This window comes from Patagioenas fasciata, chromosome 26 (genome assembly GCF_037038585.1).
Source record: "Patagioenas fasciata isolate bPatFas1 chromosome 26, bPatFas1.hap1, whole genome shotgun sequence".
In the NCBI taxonomy this organism is placed as follows: domain Eukaryota; kingdom Metazoa; phylum Chordata; class Aves; order Columbiformes; family Columbidae; genus Patagioenas; species Patagioenas fasciata.
In genome coordinates, this window is record NC_092545.1 from 3,914,623 (window position 1) to 3,940,740 (window position 26,118).

At 46.2% G+C, this 26,118-nt stretch overlaps 1 protein-coding gene and 1 long non-coding RNA gene across 10 annotated transcripts in view; both read right to left on the bottom strand.

Moving 5' to 3' along the window:
* Positions 1 to 26,118, bottom strand: part of LOC136112165 (tetraspanin-15-like) — an 84,323-nt gene that overhangs the window by 10,684 nt on the left and 47,521 nt on the right. For 8 of the 9 annotated variants that reach the window (XM_065856672.2, XM_071799383.1, XM_071799387.1 and 5 more), the window contains 4 exons: positions 11,882 to 11,956; positions 9,110 to 9,205; positions 4,974 to 5,087; positions 348 to 401 (listed from right to left, as the gene is read on the bottom strand). In XM_065856672.2, the coding sequence (XP_065712744.1) occupies positions 348 to 401; positions 4,974 to 5,087; positions 9,110 to 9,205; positions 11,882 to 11,956 (339 nt within the window). Of the gene's footprint in view, positions 1 to 347; positions 402 to 4,973; positions 5,088 to 9,109; positions 9,206 to 11,881; positions 11,957 to 12,373; positions 12,803 to 26,118 lie in introns of those variants that run through there. The other variant, XM_071799388.1, reaches the window with a different exon arrangement.
* On the bottom strand, positions 16,243 to 26,114 carry LOC139825654 (uncharacterized). Its single transcript, XR_011735857.1, has 3 exons — positions 20,203 to 26,114; positions 19,056 to 19,258; positions 16,243 to 16,318 (listed from the first exon to the last, which is right to left on the bottom strand). It is a non-coding gene; the product is annotated as an uncharacterized lncRNA (long non-coding RNA).

Consider the following 26,118-nt stretch of genomic DNA (forward strand, 5'->3'; position numbering starts at 1 on the left):
GCCATATGCACAGAGACACTGCGGCTCTGCTGAGACACAGCCCTGCGGTCACCTCCGAAAGCCTCAAATCAGCTTCTGTCCCACCCACGAGCCTCAAAACACAGCTCAGGACCAGAACTTCCTGGGGCTGATCTAGAAAAGCCACATCAAAGCCTGCAGGGATCACTCAAACTTGTCCCAACACGCTGAGATGCCAGGGAAAAGCAATACAAATGAATTTATATCCAGCTGCAGTAACAGCTGGCCTTGAGGGGGAAGAGTTTACCTGCAGATATCATGTTCATTTGAGGGGGTTTGGGGAAGGAGAAGCAAAATCTTGTGCGTACAAAGGAAAAAGCCGACGTTACCTCTTTGTTGAGGGTCCGGTATCCACACAGGGTGTTAATGACCCCTCCAGTGACCTGCGGACAGAGAATTGGCGAATAGACTTAGCTCAGAGGAAGCCAAAGGGTTTAAGGTGTAAGAAATAAGAATAAAAAGGAAAGGAATAAAAGAGCTCGTCCAGACGTCTTGATTCAAACCTCGCTTCGCTACCGCAGGCTCCTTTTTGCCCAAATGCGATGCTGAAACCATGCACGTCGGCAAAATATTGTGGTTTCTGAATTATGTTTTAAAAGAACCTTTTCTCTTTGGTTTATGCTGTTTCAGAGGACGCTCAGGTGCCCCCAGGGCTTTTGCAGTGATTTGAGCCAGGACCAGTTTCACATCCCATGAGCATTGAGCAAAACGTTCCCTTGATTTTCTCCTTGTTTCATTCCGACCACCTTGTTTAACACCTTTAGTCGTGTCCCTCCTTGATAATATGGGGAATCAAATGTATTGGGCTCTCCAGAAATCAAGGGGGAATTTCCTCAAAGTATCCCAGCACTTTGGGGAGAAACATGAGGATATTAGACAACCCCAAAGCTTAGATCTTTGCTGACCAACAAAAACGTTTCAAGAGCTACTGCTAATGAGAGAAATCCAGGCCGAACGCTGCTATTCAGGACTTTTAATAAATAAAATCAACCAAAATGTAATTCCTCTGCTTCTGTCAGGATGGAATGTGTACATTTTGGGTTATAAAACTGATTATTGCTCATCCCCCCTCAAAAAAAAGCAAAGCCGGAGAGTGATGCCAGCACATCCTGAGCTACCTGAGAACTTTGCACCTCTTGGGATTGATCTTCTGATGGGTTTTTTGGGGTTTTTTGCCTTGTTTTATGGATCAAACAGCAGCTTTCACAACACCATGTATTTCTAAAGGGGCCTTGTGCCCACAAAATAATAACGTGCTGAAATGATGACGCTCTCAGAAAGATGTTTTTGACAAGCAGTAAAAGCTCCCGGCCAACAAAACAAAAACATCTTGTGCTTTGGAGGCACGGAGATGAAAAAGCGAGATGTGCACATTTAGGTGTCAATTATACTTTCCTGCAAGAAATGTGAAGCTCCAACCAGACTCCAGCATAAAGCTGCAGTTTGTTTCTCCTGTAATTGGCAGGGAAATCACTCCGGCGATACCCGACCAAGAGCTGCTGTACCTACCATGTTACAGCGCTGTCAAAAATCCCATCGCTTCAAGACACTGTTTATGAACCGGGCATCGTTAAGGAGATTCATTAGCCCCTGTGCATGTGAAACGTGGAGATTGGCAGCAAAACACCCATTGGCATCGCTGAGATTTCAGCTGGGGTTGGGATGGTGAAATGGGAAATATTCAGCGTAACAGGAATTTGCAACGTTTTTATGGTAAATGTTGTCACCTACAGTGGTGTAAAGGAAACTACACAACCAAGGATCCGGCTATTTGGTTTACATTTGAAAATAAACCATTTTTCTTGCTAGCTTTCAGTTGTCCTTGCTTTTCAGACTCGCTTTCATGGATATTGCTGGTGAAACACCATCGTTTTCTATGAGGCTCATTGTCGGAACGCATCCGACGGCACAAACTCATCACCATTCATTGCATTCAATAACCAAGAGTTTCTCGGTTGTCTCCAGTCCTGTCCATCTGTTTGAATAATTCCCTTGTATTTGGGACAAGTGTGCAAGACAGAAAAGTTGAGGTTTTAGCCTTGCTCGACTTTTGTCAAAGTCACAGAAGAGAAGGTCAGAGCTGAATCGAAATTTCTAACAGAAAACCAGAAGCCTTTATTCTTCCAGAATGCATTTTGATGCCTTCGGGGATCACAAAAGAGCCATTTCAAACCCACCGAGGGCAGAAGACTGCAAATCCTTGCACTTTTTATCCAACCAACTGCTTTTTCTCCCCCAAAATCAGTGCCGAAAGCCAGCGGTGACACTTCACAAGGGGTTCAGAGCCGCTGCGGCTGCTCGGGAGGAGGCACAAGCGCCTCAGAAACATTTAGAAAAGCACCTGGAGATAAGAATCCAACCTCACAGCCTCAGGCTGGTGCCTATTTGCCCATATTCCTTCTTCCTGGGGAGATTTTAAGGTCTATGACCTCGGAGATGAGACTCTTGAAACCACCCCAGGCATTTTTGGGGGATGTTCGCTCTCATTAACGCAATTCAGCCTGCCCTGGAAGATGGAACATTAAGTTCTTGGAGGTTTTTTTAACAGAAAAAGTCTTTTCTTGAAAAACAGGATGGTTTTATAGGTGTTTTTAATGATGAGTTGAAAACATCTTGTAACCAACCTCCTAATCCACGTTTCGCGCTCCTTCCTTCAGCCAAGCTCGCTCCTATCGGCATCTTTTATTCATTCCACAATATTACATTTTCAAATGATATCTTCCAGCATTTCTCTACCTAAATCTCAAAGGGTTTCTAAGAGAAAATGATGCTTCGCTCTCCTTCTTTCATCCACGGAACCACAAATCAAGAAGAAGGACACGAGAAGGGTTTCTTGCTAGTAGATTTATAACTGATTGAGATAATAAAAATGTTATTAAGGGCAGAGAGACCATTATGTTCATCTCTACCCAACGCAGAAATGCTCACACACGTGCTCGGGCGATCCCTGGTTGTTCCTCAAGCTGCACAGCCAGCACAAGACCTTCTATTCAGCCCTCGATTAATGTATTTTGGTGGAAAAAGGGTTTTTGGTGGGACTTGCATATTGCTAAGACCCAACCAGGTATGTCCAGAGCATCACACACACCCCACAAGGAAAACCTCCACGACAACTTGGCAATATCAGCAAATAGCTACAAACAGAGAGGTGCTGGAGCTTGCGCTAAATGCAATTACAAGGGGTTTGCTCTCTTGCTTAAACTACATTTGTATTAGTTTGTTTTATGCCGCAGGCAGCAGCGCCCTCCCAAGGGAGCTGGGTCTCCTAATTCGTTTCATGTACTATTAATATCACGTCGGGATGATTTCTTAAGCAAAAGGGCCGTGCGATGCCAAAATCGAGGCTACATCTATTTACCTCATTACTGGTCTCCGCGAGAACGGGTTTAATTTCTCAGGGAGATTTAGATGCGCTTGGTGAGGTCTCACATCCCATAAAACCACACTGGCTGTCACAACCACATTCGTGGCTTTAATTCTTGAAAAGAACGTCAAGGACTTACTGTGGACTTTCCCTCTTGTCCTTCGCTAGAGCATCTTCCAGACCCAACTCATTGCAAAAAGTTGCCTTATTTCTTACCTTCCTGTATTAATCATCTGTGATTCTTGTATCTCCGGTACCGCCTGATGCACTTTTGTTTGCCAAATCGCCACCCAAAACCATGGGGAGTGTAAAAATACTAGAAAAAGCACTTGACTCTCTCCAGCACATCCTCACTCATAACACAAGAGGACAACAGATGAATTTCTAATTCCATCTTCAGGAGCTTTAAGATTCTTAATCAACACCCTGATTAGAGATGACAATTATTTTTGCGGCTGATTTGCAAGTCAAGACTTCCACGATAATATAAAACACCGCAGATTTCCCTCTTTTTCCATTAAAAATCCACCAGCAATACCAGGCTGATGAGGCAACACTGATGCTCTGGACCCCGAGGAGGTTTTGCTCCCAGGATTATGCTTAACAAATCCTTTTAGTAGCGTTTACAGCATTTCTGGTGCAGCAACCAGGGATATTTTGGCTTTATTTTCCCCTACCTTGGCCCAGCTTGTGGTGTTTTACCCACAGCGTGTGTCAGGTTGATTGAGACAAGGTGGATAGTTGTATTAAATGAGACAGTGTCAGAGTGTTTAGCTCAGTCTCAGCAGAACACTTCACATGTTAGGTGGAAAAACAGGAATTTGGCAGCTCTAACAACTCCTCGTTATGATACAAACGTGATTAATAGCGCAGGGCTTTGGTATTTATTCAACTTTAAGAACACTAAACTACAGCGTAGCCTGTATATATGTGTATATATTCCCCCTCAGGTCAGGAAAGAGATTGAAGTGCTGGAGCGGGTCCAGAGAAGAGCAACAAGACTGGGGAAGGGACTTGAACACAAGCCCTATGGGCAGAGGCTGAGGGAGCTGGGCTTGTTCAGTCTGGAGCAGAGGAGGCTTAGAGCTGAGCTCAGCACTCTCTAGAACGACCTGAAGGGCAGTTCTAGCCAGGGGGGATTGGGCTCTTCTCCCAGGCACTCAGCAATAGGACAAGGGGGCATGGGCTTCAACTCTGCCAGGGGAAATTGAGGCTGGAGATTAGAAAGCAATTCTGTGCAGAGAGAGTGGTCAGCATTGGAATGGCTGCCCAGGGAGGTGCTGGACTCACCGGCCCTGGAGGTTTGTAAACTGAGATTGGCCATGGCACTTAGTGCTATGGTCTGGCCAATGGACTGGAGTTGGACCAAGGGTTGGACTGGATGATCTCTGAGGGCTTTTCCAACCCAGTCCATTCTGTGATTCTGTATAAATATACACTAGTTTCTTTAGTGTCTCACTTTGCAGGATGGCGACGCAGTGTCCAAAAAATCCTATAGCACAGAAATACGCAATAATAACCACCCGCAAGAGGAGGTTTTGCTGAAATATTGAGCAAAATAAAGGCACTTTTTGTGGTTTGCTTGCCTTACCTTCCTGATGCAGCAAGTGTAGGGCACCCCGCACGCCAGCGGCCCGCTGCCGTTGCACCAGTGGTACTGGTTCACCGCCCAGTCCCGGTATTCATCGCCACCACAGCAAGAAAACTGCACAAAGAAGACGCAAAGACAATGAGATGAGCAGCTGAACCAACCTCGACATGTCCAGCTCCCCTTGTCCTGAATCTCTTTAAAACACCAGCGCCGAAAACCTTGATTATTTGTTGCTTTCCAGGACCCTAAATAGAAGTTGAAGACACCACATTAAAAGAGAAAAGTGGGTGTTTAACCGCGTTTCACCCCGTTTTTGAGGTGTGCAGCAGCGATGGATGCGCACACACGTGTATCGGAGGCATCATTGCTTTCACGAGCCTGGGGAAGATGAGGCTCATTCAGGCTGCACTGATTTAATTACAGGTGATTAATCCACCCCGTTTGTGAGAGGTGGCTCTTTCTGCACCTCAAATTAATGTATTTCTTGGCTGTTGAATGCACCTCGGTTCGGCGGTGCCGTTCGACAAGATGCTAATAAGGCAGCGTAGCCTAAGAGGGATTTCTCTTCCCGTCAAGTTAAATTAGAGATCAAATGCTACAGCTACAAAGGAGAAAAAAACCTGCTTTTTCCCCCCTCTTCTTTTCGCACAATGGGAAGAAAAAACTGTGTAATGAAAGTCATTTTCTGTTCTCAGCAGAACAAAAGTGGGCTTATTATATACCAACTCATCCCTTCTCTTGGTAAACAAGATTCAATCTTTATGTTTTTCCCTCTGAAAGAAAAGCCTGAAATGGGCAGGAGGGGTGTGTGTGCTTGGGAAGACACAAAAAACCAGCTTTTCCCCCTTTTTTTAAGCACCGCACCTTCAAGAGGCGGTTTTGGGGAGAGGTTTAAGCCCGTGAGCATCTCTCACAGGTTTACAACCCACAGATTTACAACTATTTGCCAACTTCCTACCTTGAATTCCTCTATTGCTTTTAATCCTACCCCAGCAGCGAGGGTGAGCAAAAGTTGCCCAGAAATAGGAGAAAACCACCCAAAGGGGTGTTGGCTGTTGCTACCAACTGGATATTCTCATGCTGCAAAGAAGTTTTCCATTCACTTTTACAACCGTGCAAAAATTGGTACAAAATCCTTATAATGAGGGTTACTCACTGCCGGGAAGCCTCACCGGAGTGTTCTCTGAGGTTTATATTCTCTGAGGTTTAGCTCAAACTAATGTTGTGTCTGGATTTATTTCTCATAAGCTAAGACAGATTTTAGTGTAGGTTTTAATTTCACACAGGCTCCCAGAGCTCAGAGAAACATAACAAGCAGAAATACCAAAGAGAGCCCATGGAAAGAGGTGGTATCCAAAGAGCTCTCAGTGTCAGGAACCATCACCTGCGAGATGTGGGCTCATTACAGCTAAAACCATCGCCCCCGAAGCGACACAGTGCTGAAAACTGCCTTTAATCTTCGCTGAGAAGAAAGGAAAAGGTTTGCAAGCAAACCAAGCTCCCTCCCAGCCTTCCTTTGAGTTTGGAGCTACTCGGGTTTGAGCAAGAACCGCAGCTCTTTGAAATTCAAATCCTGCGCTCGGCAAAGCGGGTTGAACTTTCCTCTTCCACCTGCGCTCAGCAAATCGTTAAAATAGATCCAGTGAGTCAGTGGCTTGGGGCAAATCTGGGTTTTTCAGTCCTCGGTGGCTCCGGCCTCGTGTCCTGCAAAGGGCAGGAGTTCAGCAAAGATGAGCGATAAAAACATATGAGTATTACTTTCTTTAGGGCAATTTCCTTCCATTTCTACTTGCTCACGGGCAGCCAGAGCGAATAGGTGTTGACAGGTAAAACCACGTAATTTGCACCACCAGGTAATGTAAAATATGACACTTCGGACCGTAATAACTTGTTATTTTTACTGTGTGATCCTGGTTTAAGGGCGTGAAGGCAGTTGGCTGCGGTTTAAAGCAGGACTTGAGAAAGGGTTTAAGCAATATTCAAATCCTAAGGGGCGTAGTGTGGTTTGGCCTGACCTAAATAAGCCGTGTGCCAAGTTAGATGAGGTTTTTAATGGGGAAAATGGGAAGAAAAACCACTAATGATGACAACAGGCTGCTCTGAGCTTGTGTTTTATCAAAACCAAAGCAGGTCTGAGCGCGATCCTTCCCGAGTTCTCATCATTGCAAAGTGAACCGGGCTGCTCAGGTCTCAGAAAAACCCCATTTCCCTTCTCTCCAAAGCTCCTGCACTCAAGACAAAGCAACTCTGCATTTCCAGCACTGCCATTGCTGCTGTTCTTGGTTTGGAAATCTGATGCGACTATAAAATCTCAGACCAACGAGCTGCATGCTCTCGCAAAGCTTGAGATCAAATGTGCGGATGTTCAAGACCTGACAACGCTATAACGGCCACAACTTCTTTTAGTGCAGCGAGCGACTTTGAGATTAACATCTCTCCCTGAAAACTTTTAATAAGAAGCCAAGTGAAGAAGCAGACGGTGAAAAATGTCCTAAAAACAGGATGAGATTATATAAGTTCCTACTCTTTGCTTGTTTGCGGATAGAGAAACATTTCCCGCAAATACATCTGATTTTCTGGAGGTTTGTGGTTTGACTTCCTTGTTGGGGATGGATCCAACATCCGTTTATCATTCACACACACAGGTCTGAATTACAGCGCTGTCTTAGAGAGGTTGGGGTAAAACATCCTGATCTTTCTCAGAATCTGTTGTGTGTTGAGACCTTGCGAGGCCTCCTGGGCTTATTAATGCGCTCAGCTCGGTAACGATGACTCCAAGAGTCAAAACCAGGTATTTAAGCCAAGAAAGGGGAGCGTGGAGGGCACCACCGGCCTTAAATTCCACCTACATCAAAGAAGAAGCTTCAGAGTCTCCTTTTCTTCAAAGGGAGAGATAAGATTCACGTATTTATGACGCTCCAACCCATGATGAAAAGAGAAATGAGGCTGAGGGGAGAACATTCAAAGTTCATCTGAGAGCAGCTTTGCTCTCCAAAAACAACCCAGGAGACGTGAAATCACTGCTATTTCTCTCCCAAACCTCAAGTTTTGGGGTTTTTTTCCACTTTTTTTAAATTCAACAAATGCTTTGAGCCAATTACAATAACACAGAAAACAGATAAACCAAAGAACCTCACTCAAAACACGAACAAACCTCCATCCCCCAAGCTCCCAGGAATGACTTCTCACCAGTGCTGGAAAACCAAACGATAGATTAGAGCCAAACAAGCTTTTCCAGACCAGCCAAACACTTAATGGTGTGGAAAATAACTTCAAATCCCCACTTTACTTGGCTTTTCCATGTACTTGGGGGGTGCATCGTTGCTTTGCCAAAGGGCAGAGGGACAAAGGGAAACCTCATCTTGCCAGGGCTCAATGGCAGGAATTAGGAGAGTGTTTTAATTTAGTTTAATATTTAGCACCTTAAACAAACTATGTGGTGTATAATATACAAACCAAGAGCAATAATTTGGTTAAAAAAGAGTTGCAAGGGCGGTTTTATCGACCTGCAGGTTGGTTCAAGGACAGAGAACGGATCCTGCCAAGCCCTGGCAGGCTCTGAGCATTAGATACGGCACAAAATATTCAACCACGCACCTAAAATAATTAAAGCAGGTTATGCCAAGGCTCATATTGCACTGGACATAGCTCTCGCCAGTCCCAGGAGCAGCTTATCTACAATTTTCCTGTTGAGTCAAGGGCTTGGCCATCGATCAATGACACCTCAAGTGAAGGGACTTACCTAAGGGTCTTTGCAGCCCTGCAGAAGCTTTAGCACGTTATTTTATTCCACCTGTGCAGGTTGGGGTAGTTATCAAAAGGTTTTCAGGCTTTAGGCACCTGTTTCCCATCAAGATTGGGAAATATAAATATCCTGGTGCGGTTCACACCATGGTTTGGAGCAGAAAACGCGATTTGCAGAAAAACTCACCGCAAATTCCCGCTTGGAGAGCAGTACAACGCGAAACTGAGCAAAACGAGCAGGGCAAAGCAAAAAACAGCAAGATATTCAAGATAGATCAAGAAAGGCATCCTAGGGATGGGGATAAACTCTAAAAATATGGAGGAAAGTAATGCTGTTGTTTCAATGAGGCACAACGTCGCTCCCCGATGCCGCCAGCCCCCCAAAACCGAACCTTTTCTTGCACAAAATCCAAGATGTTCTTGAAGTCCAGGTCATCGTAATAGTGTCTGATGCCCTCTTGGATGTTGGAATGGAAAACGGCATTCATCTGGGGAGGGGAAATAAGATAAATCACAGCTCGGATGTGGAAAAGGCCCCAGGAAAATATCGCAAAAACCTGAACATTTTGTCATAGTGTTATCAGCTGTTAGCAGAGTAAGAATCTAACCCGCATGCCAGCACAAACCTATTTCTTAGGGCAAAATTCATTATTCTTGAGCTCCCAGATGTTTCTTGCACGTAGAAGCAAACTCATGCACCTTTACCCACCCAATTTTTCCCCCATGCTGCGCATTAAATTTAATTATTAGTGAGAGTTCTCCAAAAGCTCCCTCCAGCTCTCCAATATCATGATTTTAACCCCTGGCAGGGGGGTTTCTGCTGCATTAGGAGGTGAAATATTCTGTGTTGCCAATATTGCGTGATTTATCAGTGGGATGAGCCACAAGCGGAGCTGAGACCTCATCAGAGCCCCCAATCGCTCCTAATCCCAACAAATCACTCAGGAATTCCATCCTGACCCGAAAAGGGGACGGAGCGGCCGGGCTGGGGCTGCTCCCTCAGCTGTATCTCCGAGGACACTTTGACACTTTGCATTAAACACTAATTGAATTGAAAATGTATTTTATAGGCGCCTGGGAAGGTTATTAAGTGAGCAGAGGCTTGAAATGTCCTATGCAGAGCTCGGCGCGGGTTTGCAGCTTCACTCCTGACAAACTGCCAGGGAGAAATATTAATGAAGGAAAAAGGAACTTTTTTCTGAGTTAGAAGCAGGGGGAAGGGGGGGAAGAAAATGTTATTTTTCATCATTTGCTCTGACATGAAAATTAGAGGTTGGGTAAACGGGGAGAGGAACGCGAAAGAAAGAGAAATGAAGGCGCGTCAGAGCGGCAAACAAAGGCTGCACCAGCGAGGGGGCTGGAAAAGCTCAAGGAATCGCTCGGGTGGAAGTTTATTCGAACGTTCATTCCCAGTTTGCCCAGTGCTAAGACCAACACAACGGGCAACACTCGAGTTTTACCCTTTTCTGCTTGTTTTCCCCCAGATCTTGTTGCCACCTGAGAAGACGCCGGCCCAGGGGCATTAAATCTTGATTTTAAGGTGGGAGATAAAAGTCGCGGGGTTAAATCATTACATTGTGGTTATGAGACCTCTCCACTCCTTTCCCTTCAAAGATGCCAAACCCATTATCTCTGATAACCTCCAAAACCCCATTTGCATATCAATAGACCCCATTTTAATATCCAGTAGCTTCGAGGCCACTAAATTCGTTCCTCGTTCTTGCTTATTTAATATAAAATCCAATTAAATATGTTTTTAGCAAGTTTCATAAACAACCATTGTTCCAAATGCAGATTTGTGCCTCCAAACAATTTCAGGTCAAGTGGATTCATCGCTTGTCGGATCTCCCTTTTCTTTCTCCCCCGTTGTTTGATTTTTAATTAGGTTTTGATGTCGCCCATTAAATTGAAATAAAGGGACAATTTAGGCATTAATGGTTTCTACTCATCTCCACCGTGTTTTTTGGAGATCGGAGGGTTTCAGAGATGGATGGAGTTGGTTGCAGCATCCAAAAGATGGTTATGGGGCTCAGTGAGCACAAAACTCCCACCCCAACCTGTTTATGGGGCTCACCGAGTACATGACCCCAACCCCAACCTGTTTTTGGGGTTCACTGAGCACACAACTCCAACCCAAACCTCATTTGGGGCCTCACTGAGCACATAACTCCAACCCCAACCTGTTTTTGGGGCTCACTGAGCACACAACTCCAACCCAAACCTGATTTTGGGGCTCACTGAACATAGAAATCCAACCCTAATCTGTTTCTGGCGCTCACTGAGCACACAACTCCAACCCAAACCTGATTTTGGGACTCACTAAACATAGAACTCCAATCCCAACCTGTTCTTGGAGTTCACTGAGCACATAACTCCAACCCCAACCTGTTCTTGGGGTTCACTGAGCACAGAACTCCAACCCCAACCTGTTCTTGGGGTTCACTGAGCACAGAACTCCAACCCCAACCTGCTTTTGGGGTTCACTGAGCACACAACTCCAACCCAAACCTGATTCTGGGGCTCACTGAACATAGAACTCCAACCTCAACCTGATTTTGGGGCTCACAGAGCACAAAACTCCAACCCCAAGGGGTTTGAAAGCATCTCGCTGTTTTGCGTAGAGGGGCATCGATTTATCGAAACTGTAAGCAGGTACTTCAGACACTGTTCTCCTGCCTTGCGCACTCATCGAGCCAGCAGAGATTGAGATTAGCTATTTAATCGTTCCATCGATTGCAAGGGTAAGATTAAATTGGAAACGGCAGGTTTCTTCAGCAGGGGAGGGAGGCCAGAAAGCACATTGTTGGCAGCATTTACCATCTCACCGGCTCGGCTATAACTCAAACCTGTCCTTGCAAATGCAAGCCAGCAGTTAACGTAATTGAGGCGAGGAGTTTAATGAGTCCTCAAGAATCACAAGGAAAAAAATACAACATGTTTTGGGCTGAGATTCTGTACAGGGAGATGCAGCAGGAGCTCTGGGGGGTGCTGGAGATCTGTCGTGGCTTTGGAGCACGATGGGCAGCACCAAAAGAGCAACAACAATGAAAATCTGCCGGTTTCTGGCCTTACACTAAGAGATACTTGCGGAGTTTCGTCCCCGATGACACGCGGGGCTGTGGTTGGTCGCCGTGCGGCATCCAAAGGCTCCTGGTTGCACCCACCTTGTTTTCAAAGATGATTTCGATGAATATCAGCAGCAGCTCCATGAGGAAGATCACCAGAAGGACCCAGAAGAACTGAAAAGAGAAAGGAAAGGATTAACCCCTGCTCCAAATCGGGCTGTGTCACCTGTCAATGAGGGAGACCTGGAAACCTGGAGCTGCTTTCGAACACTGAGAATTGAAATAATTCCATTCTGAGCTCCTCAGGGAGCTGCAAACCTCTTCCTAAGGTCTCAGCCCTAAAAGCAAAAGCAGTTTGGTCCCTTGCAGAAAGGAAGGAAAGATGGATTGGAAAGAGAAACCAGATGCAATCTGGCCAAATTCTGCATGAGGAAAGAGGTTAAAAGGATGCAGGGGGTGCAAACGTTGTCCCTGGGTGGGTATGGGTGTTCAGCATCTCTCTGCGACGGGTGCTTGGTTGAATATTGATGTTTCCAAGCTGAGCGTCCAACGGAGGATCATCCATCCCCCAGAGTACAGACAAGAACTCACGTCTGTGCCAGAATTGATTGTGGCAACAAATTTAGGCTGGAAATCCACGTCCTGATGGAGCAAATGACTTATAGGAGAAGCTTTGATGCTCTTGCAGGCAACACCCATCGCTCTCCTGATGCTTTGGTCGCCAAGATGTCCCATCGGGCATCACGTTCAGCATTGCAGAGGATGGAGAGCAAAGCTCAGCTCGGCTCACACGTCCCCAAAGCTCCATCCATCAGCGACTTGGGAGATTCACCAGCAAAAGGAAGGCGGAAAATTACCATGGTAACCAGCTAAAAATCCAAAAAAGCATGTTCAAAAACCTGGGAGGAGAGAGAATTCACAACCGCAATATTCCCTTGGACCACGGGTTTATTAGAACAGCCTGTTTGCAAAGGCAGGTAGCGCTGGGACCTGCATGCCCAGAAATTATTTCTCCCCCCAAAAAAAAGCACCGTTGCAGCAAAAACACCATTCATGCCCCAAAGTGTTGGGGTTTTTAATTAGTCACCCACCAATTAGCTTTGCACTGGGGTTCATCATTAAGAACCTGGTACGTGGTCCCGCTGGAGAAGCAGCGTTGCGCTCATCACCAGCTAAATCAGCTCAGAACGGGCCAGGTATAATTAGGCAGGGAATCCCATAATTAAGGAATACAATTAATGAAGCACCTGTTATCTGGTAGGCAGAGATGATCTGCAAAACGCTGCGCGCATTTAAGCTGATAGAAAACGGGGCTGCTTTGGGAGAAGCCCAAGGAGGAGCGGTGTGAGGTTTTACAAAGCCGGGCCTACATCTTGCAACGCTGCGGCGAAAAAGAGAAATTCAATTTTGGTAAGAGTTTTGTTATTTCACCCTTAATTAAAACCCAAGGATATAAAAAACGAGCGTTTTGTTCGCTGTTTAGTGGGGAAAAGTACAATTTTTTACCAATTATGCTGCAAGCAGAGAGAAAAGAGCGTGAGCTGAGTCCAAGCGGGGACCAGCGCTGTGGTTGTGCACCAAAAAAAACACCTGAAAATCAGCACGATGCTTCTTGGCGAATCAATGAGGCTCCTCTGAAAGCACCAACCCTGCAGCTCTTCCCAGAAACTGAGGATTTTACCCCAAAAGACCCATTGTGCAGGTTGCCGGGTGGATTTTCTGCTCTTTCTGACCATCATGCATCACATATCAATTTTATCCACCGCTCCATTTCCTTCTTTCTGGCTTAATTCGTGCCATATGGCTCGTCAAGATCTAACGAGCAAGGATGATGCGATACAACCCAGCTTGCTCCTTGCATATTGAAATCAAGGTTGATATCTAATATCCAGGTTTGATATCAGATTTATAAATGAAGGCGGGTGCGTCGTGCAAAGACCGTGGGATGTTCATCGTACGTGGCTGTTAGAGAAATAACCAAATGTGGCTTGAAATGAGGCTCACAGGTAGCAAAACACACTGTTTCCAAGAGAGCAAGCCCAAAAATGAGCTCAGTCCATGGGCTTTATTAATGAGGGGAAAAAGCCAGAATTAATTAGGAAGAAAGACACAGCAGGTGCTGATTGCAACTCCTTGCAGGAGGGAAACTCCAACTCAGCCCAGCTCCACTGGACACCGTATAATATATAACATCACCTTAAAAAAAAACCACAATTTCCCTTATAATTTATAGAGGATTTGCAAGAAAAGCAATCGCAAACCTGGGTCTCCAGCACAGGTCGTGCAAGTGTATGGTTTGAGCGAAAAGCAGCTTTTCTTCCCCCAAATAAGGGCCGAATGGAGCAGGAAAACCCTCACAGGCTGCACAGGCATAGCAGAAAGTGGCAATTCTTGTTTTGCATTCACAAGGATTGTTGTAATGCACATTTAGGGGTGAAACTGCTGGCAATAGCCCCGATCGTCCCTTTTAACTAATGGATTGCAACCTCTTTGCCAGAGCAGGCACGCATAGGCATTTTGTTCCTTAAAAAGATGCCAGCAGCAAAATAAAAGACCAAAAACCCACATTAAGCAGCGTTTTAACCTTGTGAGGTTGCGGCAGGTTTGAAATCACAAAGCAAGTCAAAAAATAAACATAAAAATCATAAAGCAAAACGGCGAGGAGCTGGTTTCCCCTCTAATTTTTGGGAGAATCCAGCGTTTGTATGGAAGTGTGTGGGCTTCACCACTCTCACCCGTGAGAGGAGGGAAATACAGAACAGAAGGGAGCGGGAAGGTCTCACCCATCACAAAGAGCAAAGCAAATCCAGATTTCATGGAGAGAAACTCCCCAATAAAACCTTCATCTCACTCAAGACACCTGGATTGGTGAAAAGTTATTCACCTCTTACTAAATGAATACTCTCTGCAGCCAGTTCCCTTCACAGAATGACAGAATGTCAGGGACTGGGGATCTGGAAAGCTCACCCAGTGCAATCCCCCCATGGAGCAGGAACACCCAGCCGAGGTTCCACAGGAAGGTGTCCAGGCGGGTTTGAATGTCTGCAGAGAAGGAGACTCCACAACCTCCCTGGGCAGCCTGGGCCAGGCTCTGACACCCTCACCCCAAACAAGTTTCTTCTCAAATTTAAGTGGAACCTCCTGTGTTCCAGTTTGCACCCATTGCCCCTTGTCCTACCATTGGTTGTCACCGAGAAGAGCCTGGCTCCATCCTCCTGACACTGCCCCTTTAGATCTCTGTGAACATGAATGAGGTCACCCCTCAGTCTCCTCTTCTCCAGCTCCAGAGCCCCAGCTCCCTCAGCCTTTCCTCACACGGGAGATGCTCCACTCCCTTCAGCATCTTGGTTGCCCTGCGCTGGACTCTCTGCAGCAGTTCCCTGTCCTTCCGGAACTGAGGGGCCACAACTGGACACAATATTCCAGGTGTGGTCTCCCCAGGGCAGAGCAGAGGGGCAGGAGAACCTCTCTGACCTACTGACCACCCCCTTCTAACCCACCCCAGGTACCATTGGCCTTCCTGGCCACAAGGGCCCAGTGCTGGCTCATGGTCACCCTGCTGTCCCCAGGACCCCCAGGTCCCTTTCCCCTACGCTGCTCTCTAATAGCTCATTCCCCAACTTACACTGGAACCTGGGGTTGTTCCTGCCCAGATTCAAGACTCTACACTTGCCCTTGTTCTATTTCATTACATTTTTCCCTGCCCAATTCTCCAGCCTGTCCAGGTCTCTGGATGGCAGCACAGCCTCTGGCGTGTCAGCCGCTCCTCAAAGAGCTATTCAATGCACAAATTCCCAATAAATTCTCCCGCTTAATTCCCTCCGACATCTTCACAAAAAGATTAATGGCTCCACGCTCCCCTTCCCTCCTCTAACGAGTCTCCAGAGCCGTTTTGTTCGTCGTTTGTCTCTCCCAAAGCTTCTGCGTTCGGGTTTACACCCCCAATTTGGGGAATAACCCCCCTCGTTAGGGTTGTTTACATAAGCAATATATAAATCACCCAGAGCGAGCCCTTCCCATGTGTCCTCTGGGTGTTTTCTGCCACCTCCATACGCCATAAAAAAGGTTTTGCCATCAAGTTTCATCTCCCAGAAGCTTTAAAAGCAACTGAAATATGGAGTTAATCCAGAATTAACTCTTCCAGAAGTGGGTCTGGCTGATGGAGGCGCACAAACCTGAAATGCGGAGTTAATCCAGAATTAACATTTCCAGACATGGGTCTGGCTGATAGAATGGTGCAAAACTGCTGAAATATTGAGTTAATGCAGAATTAACAACTCCAGACATGGGTCTGGCTGATGGAGGGGTGCAAACGTGCTGAAATATGGGGTTAATCCAGAATTAACAATTCCAGACATGGGTCTGGTTGACAGAACAGTGCAAACCTGCTGAAATATGGAGTTAATCCAGAATTAACAACTCCAGACGCAGCTGGTAGGACGGAAGAGCTCCTGGAGCAATGGAAAAGCACCAGAGAAATCGGTGGGTTATTTGATCTGAGCAAACTCGAAATGCTGTTTTAGTCTCATAGTGTGGCTGGGGAGAAAGAAAGAAAGAAAGAAATTAAATCTCAAAAAAAATCCAACATTTCTACCCAGCACAAGGAGTTTCCCATGTGGGCTGAGAAGGGAAAATATTTGCTTCTCAATGATACTTCAGCTCAGTCCCAGGACAGGCTGAGATAATAAAAGGGATAACGGGGATGATAATGTCTATAGAGCCCATGATCAAGCCAAAAAGAAATTAAATAAACCCAAAGATATATTCGTGGGTACTTTGCGGCGGGACACTGGGAGAGATGAGACTGGAGGTGCTCTTGATGAACTGAACATTTAATTAGTTCAGGCAGATCATGAACAACTGCCTAATTAAAGCAATCAAGAGGGTTTTTCCTTAGAAAAAGTTACTGGTCACACTTAAAAGCAGCTATAAGGCCCATAAAATTAGACCCTATGGAAGTAAACAGAGGAGGAACAGATGGTTTCACACAGAATCACAGAATTGACTGAGTTGGAAAAGCCCTCAGAGATCATCCAGTCCAACCCTTGGTCCAACTCCAGTCCGTTCACCAGATCACGTCACTAAGTGCCATGGCCAATCTCAGTTTACAAACCTCCAGGGCCGGTGAGTCCAGCACCTCCCTGGGCAGCCATTCCAATGCTGACCGCTCTCTCTGCACAGAATTGCTTTCTAATCTCCAGCCTCAATTTCCCCTGGCAGAGTTGAAGCCCATGCCCCCTTGTCCTATTGCTGAGTGCCTGGGAGAAGAGCCCAATCCCCCCTGGCTAGAACTGCCCTTCAGGTCGTTCTAGAGAGTGCTGAGCTCACCTCTAAGCCTCCTCTGCTCCAGACTGAACAAGCCCAGCTCCCTCAGCCTCTCCCCATAGGGCTTGTGTTCAGGCCCCTTCCCCAGTCTTGTTGCTCTTCTCTGGATCCACTCCAGCACTTCAATCTCTTTCCTGACCTGAGGGGCCCAGAACTGAACACAACACTCCAGGTGTGGCCTCCCCAATGCAGAGCACAGGGGAAGGATCACTGCCCTTGTCCTGCTGACCATGCTATTTTTGGGTACAGGACAGGATCCCATTGGCCTTCTTGGCCACCTGGGCACACTGTTGGCTCCTGTTGAGCTTCCTGTCCATTAGTCCCCCCAGGTCCCTTTCTGCCTGACTGCTCTCCAGCCACTCTGTGCCAGCCTGGAGCGCTGCAGGGGGTTGTTGTGGCCAAAGGGCAGGACCCGGCACTTGGCCTTGTTGAACTTCACCCCATTGGAATCAGCCCATTTTTCCAGCTTCAAGCCCCTTTGAAGGATGGAGATGATTTTATCCTCATTCTACGCTCCACAGTCACCACCAAACCCCTATGGGAACTGGTACATTCTGCATTCACACAAATAACCCCCCAATATTTTCTTTTCTTCCATTTCTACAGCTCCAGCGAAGCGGCTGAATCAGCCTCATTGAAGCCAACACAGGCAAAGGGTTTGGACCTATGAATATAAAAGCTGCAACTTGTCAACAATCTGAATTTCCCTGCTCCCAAGGTGAAAAGAAACTTGTGTGATTTAATTTCTGCCCTTAAGAGGATGAATTCCCCCCATTTTGCACATGCAGAAGTTCACAGGTACCCGGGTCTCGCTGTATCTTTGTGCATCGGAGTGGGAACTGCTCATCCCCTCTTGTTAAATGGGAACAGATCGAACATACCATCAAAACATCTTTTACTTGACCTGGGAAAGCATCAAATCACCCGCCTGCTGCATTTCACGTGAGCACAGAAACACTAATCCGGTCGCTTTTGTCCTCTAATTGAAACTTTTCGGTAACGCTTCTAAAAGAACCGTTTCTTCCTAATGCCACGTTGGAGGTTCCTCCCACGCCGAGTGGCCTTTTCTAAGGGTTTGATTTGCTCCTGGAAGTGAAAACTCAAAGAATTGTTTATTCCCACTTCCAAACAGCTTTTGTAGTTGCTTTGAAGCAATAAAAACACCCCGACAAAATGTGTCAGGAATGTTTCCTACGCAGATTAAACGAGGACAACAAAGCCCACATGAAGAGGCTTTGCAGAGCATCTTCTCTTTGAGTGATAACCCAGGATGCTGTTTTATTCACACAAATAATGTCATTTTATTCATGCAAATAATGCTGGTTTATTTTAGGGGGCACACAACACAGCCCCCTGCTCATCCACCCAACATGGGGCTCGTAACGACCCCTCTTTGGGTTCCTTGCCTGCGTTTGCCAAAACTTACATCAAAATACACGTTTCCTTTCTGCTTCAGGAACTAAATAACCAAAAACCCTGGTTTTAATCCAAAAAAAGCCAGAAAAACCCCCAAAACCAAAGAAACAGGAGCCCTGGGCACATGGTGTGGTCCATTTCTCCAGCCCAGATACCAGTGCTGCCACCACCTTGTCCCACAGATCCTGACCAAATTTGCTCCCCAGAGGTGCCAAAAGCCCATTTTTTGCCTATTTTTGGCTTTTATAGCCTGTGGTTGGGTGCATTTTTGGCTGTTATTAACCTTTCTGTGGCTACAGCCCCGCTACCCTCCACTCCCAGCTCAAGACAAGGACAGATGCTGCAGCTAAAACAGGCTCATGTTCCCCAAAACCCCCCCAAAATGAGGGGTTTATGCACAGGGATGGATGTCACCTCTTAATCCCACCCCCCCCATCCATTTCCATGAGCGACGGCTCCTTTCAAATCTGATTTATTTCAGAATTTGAGGGCCCAACAATCCCGTTTCACCTCTTTTCAAAGATCTCGGTACCTGCTGCTTTCCCCTCAATCAGGCAAATTATTCCAGCGGCGCAATGGGCTCAATCCTTTAACGAGCGATTCATTGGAAACTCCTAATGCAGATTAAACCACTTGGATGATCTTAAGATCATGTCAGGCTTTGCAAAAACCTCTCCTGGGCTTTACCCAGGGGCTCATCAGCTTCTCTTCATCGTGCATCGACGTTGAGAGATGCTGGGGAATAAAAATGTAGCATGAGATACAACTTTTATCTATTAAAACTTCACATTAAGAAGGTAACTCACTCCAGAGATGATTTTTGGAAGGATTTTGTAGCATCGGCCCTTTCTTGGGCTTTCCAAGCTGTGAAGCTCTGTTAATTCACAGCAAAGGGGTTGTTATTATTGCAACGATTAATTTAGCAATGATATTTAAAAATAAAGGGGTGAGGACCAAGAAATGCAACATGCCTGGAGTTTGCTGGCAACGCTCAACGTTTAAGGCTCGGAAAGAACAAAATATGCTTTTTGTTACTCACAAAACCTTCCCAAATTGCTCCTGGAAAGAGGGTGAATGTGGACGCCATGAGAAATTACACATGGAAGTGCCAATAATTAGCATGGTAAGACAAAAATCATTAGTTCTCCAGGGCTCCAGCCCCATTTTCTCCATCAAAGTCAAACCTGAGCTGAGCAAAACTCTGTTTAAAGGCCGTTCCGGTGATTAAAACCCCAGCCAAGAGGTGAACAACCCTTAACAGAGGAGATCGGCCACAATTCCTACTTTGTCTCTTATTATGAAATAATAATAACTAAAAAGGGTCGAAACGCACAGATTTAAAGGAGAACAAATGAGATGTGGAGGGCTGGGTAAAATGTGCCCCATGAGGTTTTTTCTCACTGTATTTTGGGGGGATTTTGCATTTTCTCACCGCAACCCCTGTGAAGCTAAACAGAAAAACCCCAGAAAATGGCATTTTTGCAATCAGAGCGCATTATATAATCAGCAGGCTTAGGAAGAAACAATTAAATATATGCAGATCGCTGAGCAAAACTCTGCAGGAAGGAGTTGCTTCCATCTTCTTTTTAATCTTCTATTTGTGTGCTAATTTGCTTTTTAGAGAGTTAATGCAGCGCCATCAAAACCTGTTGATATTGGAATATTCAGAGTGAATTTACCCCAAGTTCCTTCAGCCGCCGTGGTCTCCACGTTCAGGGCATCACGTTGAGCCTTTCCCAAGTCCTTCAAGTTGGGAAATTTGCTTCTTTGCTACAAATATTCAAGGTATTATTTCATTTTGCTGAACTGGTTACCCCGTGCAAATCCTCTGCTCTCACCCAAGTGCTTTTCAAACACCACAAAACCACAATGAATTCACCCAAATCAAATATCCAAGTGGTTTAAGCATCAACTCTTCCAAACTATTTCGCCCAATTGTTCCGAACGCAGAAGAAAAATAAGGGGAAGGTGCTACTTATAGTTTTTTTCACCTTAAAACTGATTTTAAGTGGATAATGAACTAGCGCTGGGGATGCAGCACAGGGGTGGTTTATGTAATTGAGGTTTTCGGCGTAATTTTTGCCCTTTTCTCCACACAATGGCAAAATAAACCCCAGCTGCTTGGACCGGTTCAGCCCTCCAAGTGCTCCTTCTTCTGATTGCTATTATTCCGGGTCCCCAAGCTTCAAATCACTGGAGTCGCTGATTCTCTCCAAGGGGGAATTTATCTTCCCAATTCTCCATCGGCACAATAGCTCGGTGATTGCCAACCCACTTCCCCACCGCTCCCCTCTTCAAACCTGATATAGCTGCGATTTTCCAGCGTTGCAGCGCTCGATTGACACAGGCAATCAGGGGCTGGAGAGGGAGGGGGAGGTTTAATTTAAGCCCGGCTCAGGGAGTCGCGTTGCGGGTTGAGCTTGAGTGTAAAAGAGCAAATAAAATCAATGGTAAAGGTGGTGGTGGTTGCAGAAGTTTGCTTTGCACGTCTTGCTGTTGCTATTTGGACATAGATATAGATATGTAGAATAGATATAGATATAAATATATGTTTCTATATTTAGAAGTATTTTTATGTATATTTATATTGATTATATATATTTTTATGTATATATGTATATAAAAACAACCTGCAAAAGGCCAAAAGAGCTGCAGCAACAGCTGATCTCTCACTGTCACAACCTAAAGTCAAATCCTGCCTTGGGCGACAAATTTTGGCAGGAAAGGAAGGGCCCAAAACACCAAATAATAAAGAAAACTGGAAAAGTTTGATTTCTTAGTGCACCCAGTCCCTTATTTCTCTTCCGTTCTGCATCAAATCAAACCAGCTCTGAAAATTCAGGGATTTACTGACTTCTTGGAAGGTGAAATATCCATGGGATGAACACGCGGGTCCCAGGCAGGGGATGTTTAGGAAGATACGACACGTTTTGAGCAAAAACAGCTCTAAAAGAGCCACAAAGTGGAGCCAAGTTGGGTAGATTCAAGCACAAAAACCGGTTGCTTGTCCCATCGCATTTCCAGATCCCAAACCCAACCATCCCATCTCCTCCAGCCTCTAACCCAGCAATAAATATTGATATTTACCATCTATTCACTAAACCACCCCTAAAAGCAAAGCCAAGACATCTCCATCGAACTATCTGCAGTTCTTCAAGCTTTGTGGATGTCGATGGCGACAGAAGAAACTCTCAATCCATCTATTAAATACAAGTCTCGGTAACACCAATTACATCTGCCAGCAGCTAAAATCCCCAGGTTTTACCTGAAATTTGTCTACTAAACTCAATAATTGCAAGCAGGCATTGCGTTTATTGAATAAACTTTGCTCGGGTTATTAGAGAGGTCGTTAAAGACTCAATAATCTGGTTTATGCTCAGTAAGAGTCGCGCGGTTGTGCACGACAATCACAGGTAACGACCAAAGAGAATAAGATTGAGAAGGGAAAGATTAAAACCCGAATCTGTGGTACCTTGCAGGGGGGTATTGGAATAATATGTCAAATAGGAGGTGGGTGTTTTTCCTAAAAGAAACATTGATTTTTCTCCAGGGGGTTAAAGAAAATAAAAATCCATCTGTTCAGCACTAAATGATGGAGATAAATGAGGGTTTAAGAAGCACCTACACCCACCGCATCTCACGGAAAAACAAAATAAAGGTATTTAACGCCAAGCGCCGCCTGATTAAGTATTGTAGGGATCAAAATGTTTTCTCTTAAACAGGGAGGAACTGATTGCCTGCTCTCCAGATTAATAAGCCATATTTTGAGATGAAAAGACAAGTCAGTTTTTGTTAGGGGTTTGAATTTCAGGGTGGTTTTGTGCTCATTGTTAACATGGGATGCCTGAAAATGTGTGTGCAGGCATTGGAGCATCTGCACGCATTGATTTGCCATCAATATATGGATTTTTAAGCCCATTTTGGGGGCTCACTGATCCCTCCTCTGTGGTCCCTGCACCACCAGATTCTCCCTCAAGGTGAACGAAGCACAAACCCCACTAAAGCAAAACATATTTTCAAGAGTTTTTCCAGGGAAATTCAGCGGGTGCGAAACAACTTCTACAACCAAAAGTAACCCCTAATGTCCCACATCTCAAGGGGCTTCTGCACCAGAGAGGACGTCCCACTGTGAAATTCTCCTTTAATTCCTTACAAGTGTCCACTTTGGGGTGACGGGTTGAAATTCTAATGTTTCACAGCCAATTCCAACATAAAACCAACAGAGGATTCACAATATGGCCCCGAGCCAGAGGTGGATGCACAAACCCAGCTCGTGGTCCAGGCTCTTCGAGATGCTCTTTAAATCCATTTATTCATCTTTTAGGAGCTTGCAACGCTGCTAAAAAAATCCTATAAAGAAAATATCCAACAAGAAAAGGCAGCATTATGGTTTTCGCCTCCACGCAGACCACAAATACCTTTTGTATTTGTGTGAACATCCTTACTTATCTCAGCGTTTCCAAACTGTCACGCTCTCCTCCTCATGCTGTTCCCCATCAAGCTGAATGTATCTATGGGGGGGAACGGTGTTTCAGGTGGAAAACTGGGAACTGGGTTGGATCCACTATCAGAAAACAGATAATTAATGCGGTATAAGTCAATTGTGCTGCTCAGCCAACAAAAGGCGGGTGAGGAGCCTTGAGTAACCCTGAAAACCCAGAATTACAACGTAGTTCGATGCACGAGATGAACATCCCGTTCTTATATCCTACCCAAAAGGGATGCAAGTGTTATCAACCGGCTTTATTTATTCCCCGTGGCAGGCGTGAAGCTGTTTGCATCCACAGGGAGGAAAAGCTGACACAAATGGGCAGGATTATTTCTTTGTCTCAACCGTGCCTGTTGTAGAATTGATTCGTCCGACAACCTGTGAAATGCAGTTAATGAGCTTGGGTTCCCGTCGCCCCGGGTTGCTCCACCGATGAGATTTTCTACCCTCTGATGTGTCAATTTTCCACTTCTGAATTCAGTCTGAGTTGCGGAAGCGGAGTATTAACCGTGATTCACGAGTATTAGCACAGAAAGAAAAATATTAGCGGAAATGTGAAGTATTTATCCTTCTTTGGAATAAGCCTCGATCGAATTAACACAATAGTAAATAGCTTGAAAAGCGGAGAAATTCTAAAGATGAAATATCCTCCACAAGCAACATCACTTTGGTTTTGGCAGGAAATATTTTCTAGGCTTAGATGGTAAAGAAATATGATGCTTTGATGGACAGGAAAAGAGGGTTATGTGTATGAGGTATAACCGAGTCCAGATGAATGTGCGCTGGTCTAATCAGGCATCCAAAGAGAAAGAAAAAAGCCTGTTGATAGGCAATTAATTAAAAAACAATTTTTAAGTTATTTCAACACCACAAATACCACTTGGAGGGGATGTTTCTGGCCACTCATGGAGAGAATCCTCCAAAAGCCTGGGGTCAGCCCTCGAATGGAGCAACAAGAGATCCGATGAGAAACCTATTCTGCCCGCTCACAGCGCAGCTTCAATCCCAGCACCGTTTGAAAGCACAACGCAAACATCCACCAGACGTATGGAAAAGCCACTAAAATTGCACCTGCAGAAGCAAAGTCAATATTGGTTTTCTGATCCGGGCTCCACCCTGGATTAATCGGAAATGCAAACGCAGAGCGAGTTTTAAAAGCGATATTGAGATTTTCATAAGAACGAGCTACCCGGAGTGTTTGATTTTAATAAACCCATCAACCCAAAGCAGCGGGAGAGGAAGGCGTTATGCAAACCGTTGGCATGCGAGGCACGTGTGTGTCGCCGGGGAGGCTCCACGGACCAGCGCGGATTATTCATCCGAAAGCATCTTCCTCACCAAGGGAGCGTCAGACGCAGCCGAAAAGCTGGCAGAGCCGTCACGGAGCTCGTTGATTGACATTCGCACTCGCTGAGCAGGATGGAAGAGCTTTGTCCCCATCTGAATGCAGGGAATAGCTCAAAATTGAGCTTATCCAATCTTGCAGCCTCCTGCTCAGAGCTGGAGGCCGAGCTGTCACCCCAGAGCAAGGCAATGGGCAACGCACCCAAAAAAACCCTGGAAAGCAGATTAGGAGTGAAAAGCTTTGCCCTCATGTCCAGGATCTTGGCCACTTTACACTTCAAAGGTAAATTTTCCCTCTAAGAAACCCCTTGCAAAAGGAAATGAACTTCTTTTCTATTGGCATCGCCAGGGCTAATTGAACTTAACAGTGGAGACTTTGCTCCACAACAGGTGGGAACTCAGCCCCCAAAATAACTCCCGTGTAAGCCGTGGGCTGACTCATTAAGATGCATTAATTTTGCTCCTTGACGTCACTGAGATCATAGAATCATAAAATCATTTCAGTTGGAAGAGACCCTCAGGATCATTGAGTCCAACCATAACCCAGCCCTGGCACTGCCCCGTGTCCTGAGAACCTCATGTCCATCTGTCCAGCCCTCCAGGGATGGTGACTCCAGCACTGCCCTGGGCAGCCTGTTCCAATGCCCCACAGCCCTTTGGGGAAGAAATTGTTCCCAGATCCAACCTCAACCTCCCCTGGCGCAACTTGAGGCCGTTTCCTCTGCTCCTGGCGCTTGTTCCTGGGGAGCAGAGCCCGACCCCCCTGGCTCCAAGCTCCTTTCAGGCAGTTCAGAGATCAGAAGGTCTCCCCTCAGCTCCTGTTCTCCAGCTGAACCCCCCAGCTCCCTCAGCCGCTCCCATCACACTTGTGTTCCAGCCCCTCACCAGCTCCGTTCCCTTCTCTCAACTCGCTCCAGCACCTCAAGGGCTTTCATGAGGTGATCCCGCCACCCCTGGGGCCACCATTTTGTGTGCTGAGGTGATTTTGGTGTCGCCATTTTGAGCCCTGAGGTGATTTTGGTGCCGCCATTTTGAGCCCTGAGCTGAGGGGCCCAGAACTGCCCCCAGGACTCGAGGTTTTTCCTCCCCAGGTCCCAGCACAGGTTCGGTCGCTGCCCTGGGCCTGCTGGCCACACAGTGCTGCTACCAACCAGGATCCTGTGGCCTCTTGGCCACCTGGGCACACGCTGGCCCATGTTCAGCCGCTGGCACCAACACCCCCAGGGCCTTTTCCAGCCGCTCTTCCCCAGCCGCAGCGTACATGGGGTTGTTGTGGTTCAAGTACAGGAGCCGGCACTTGACCTTGTTGAACCTCAGACAATTGGCCTCAGCCCATCGATCCAGCTGGGCCAGACCCCTCTGTGGAGCCTCCTGCCCTCAGCAGATCAACATTGCACCCAACTCGGTGTCATCTGTGAAATTACTGAGGGTGCACTTGATCCACTTGTCCAGATCATTGATAAAGAGATTAAACAGAACTGGCCCCAATACTGAGCCCCGGGGACACCGCTCATGACCGGCCGCCAACTGCATTTGGCTCCAATCACCCCAACGCTTTAGGCTTGGCCCTTTATCCATCACAGATAAACCATTCAAACCATGAGCTGCAGCTTCTCCAGGAGAACGCTGCGGGATACGGTGTCAAAGGCTTTACTGAAGTCCACACAACATCCACAGCCTTTCATTCATCTACAAGTTGGGTCACCTTGTCGTAGCAGGAGATCAGGTCGCATCCCAAGGGCTGCCTGGAGAGTACAGTCCC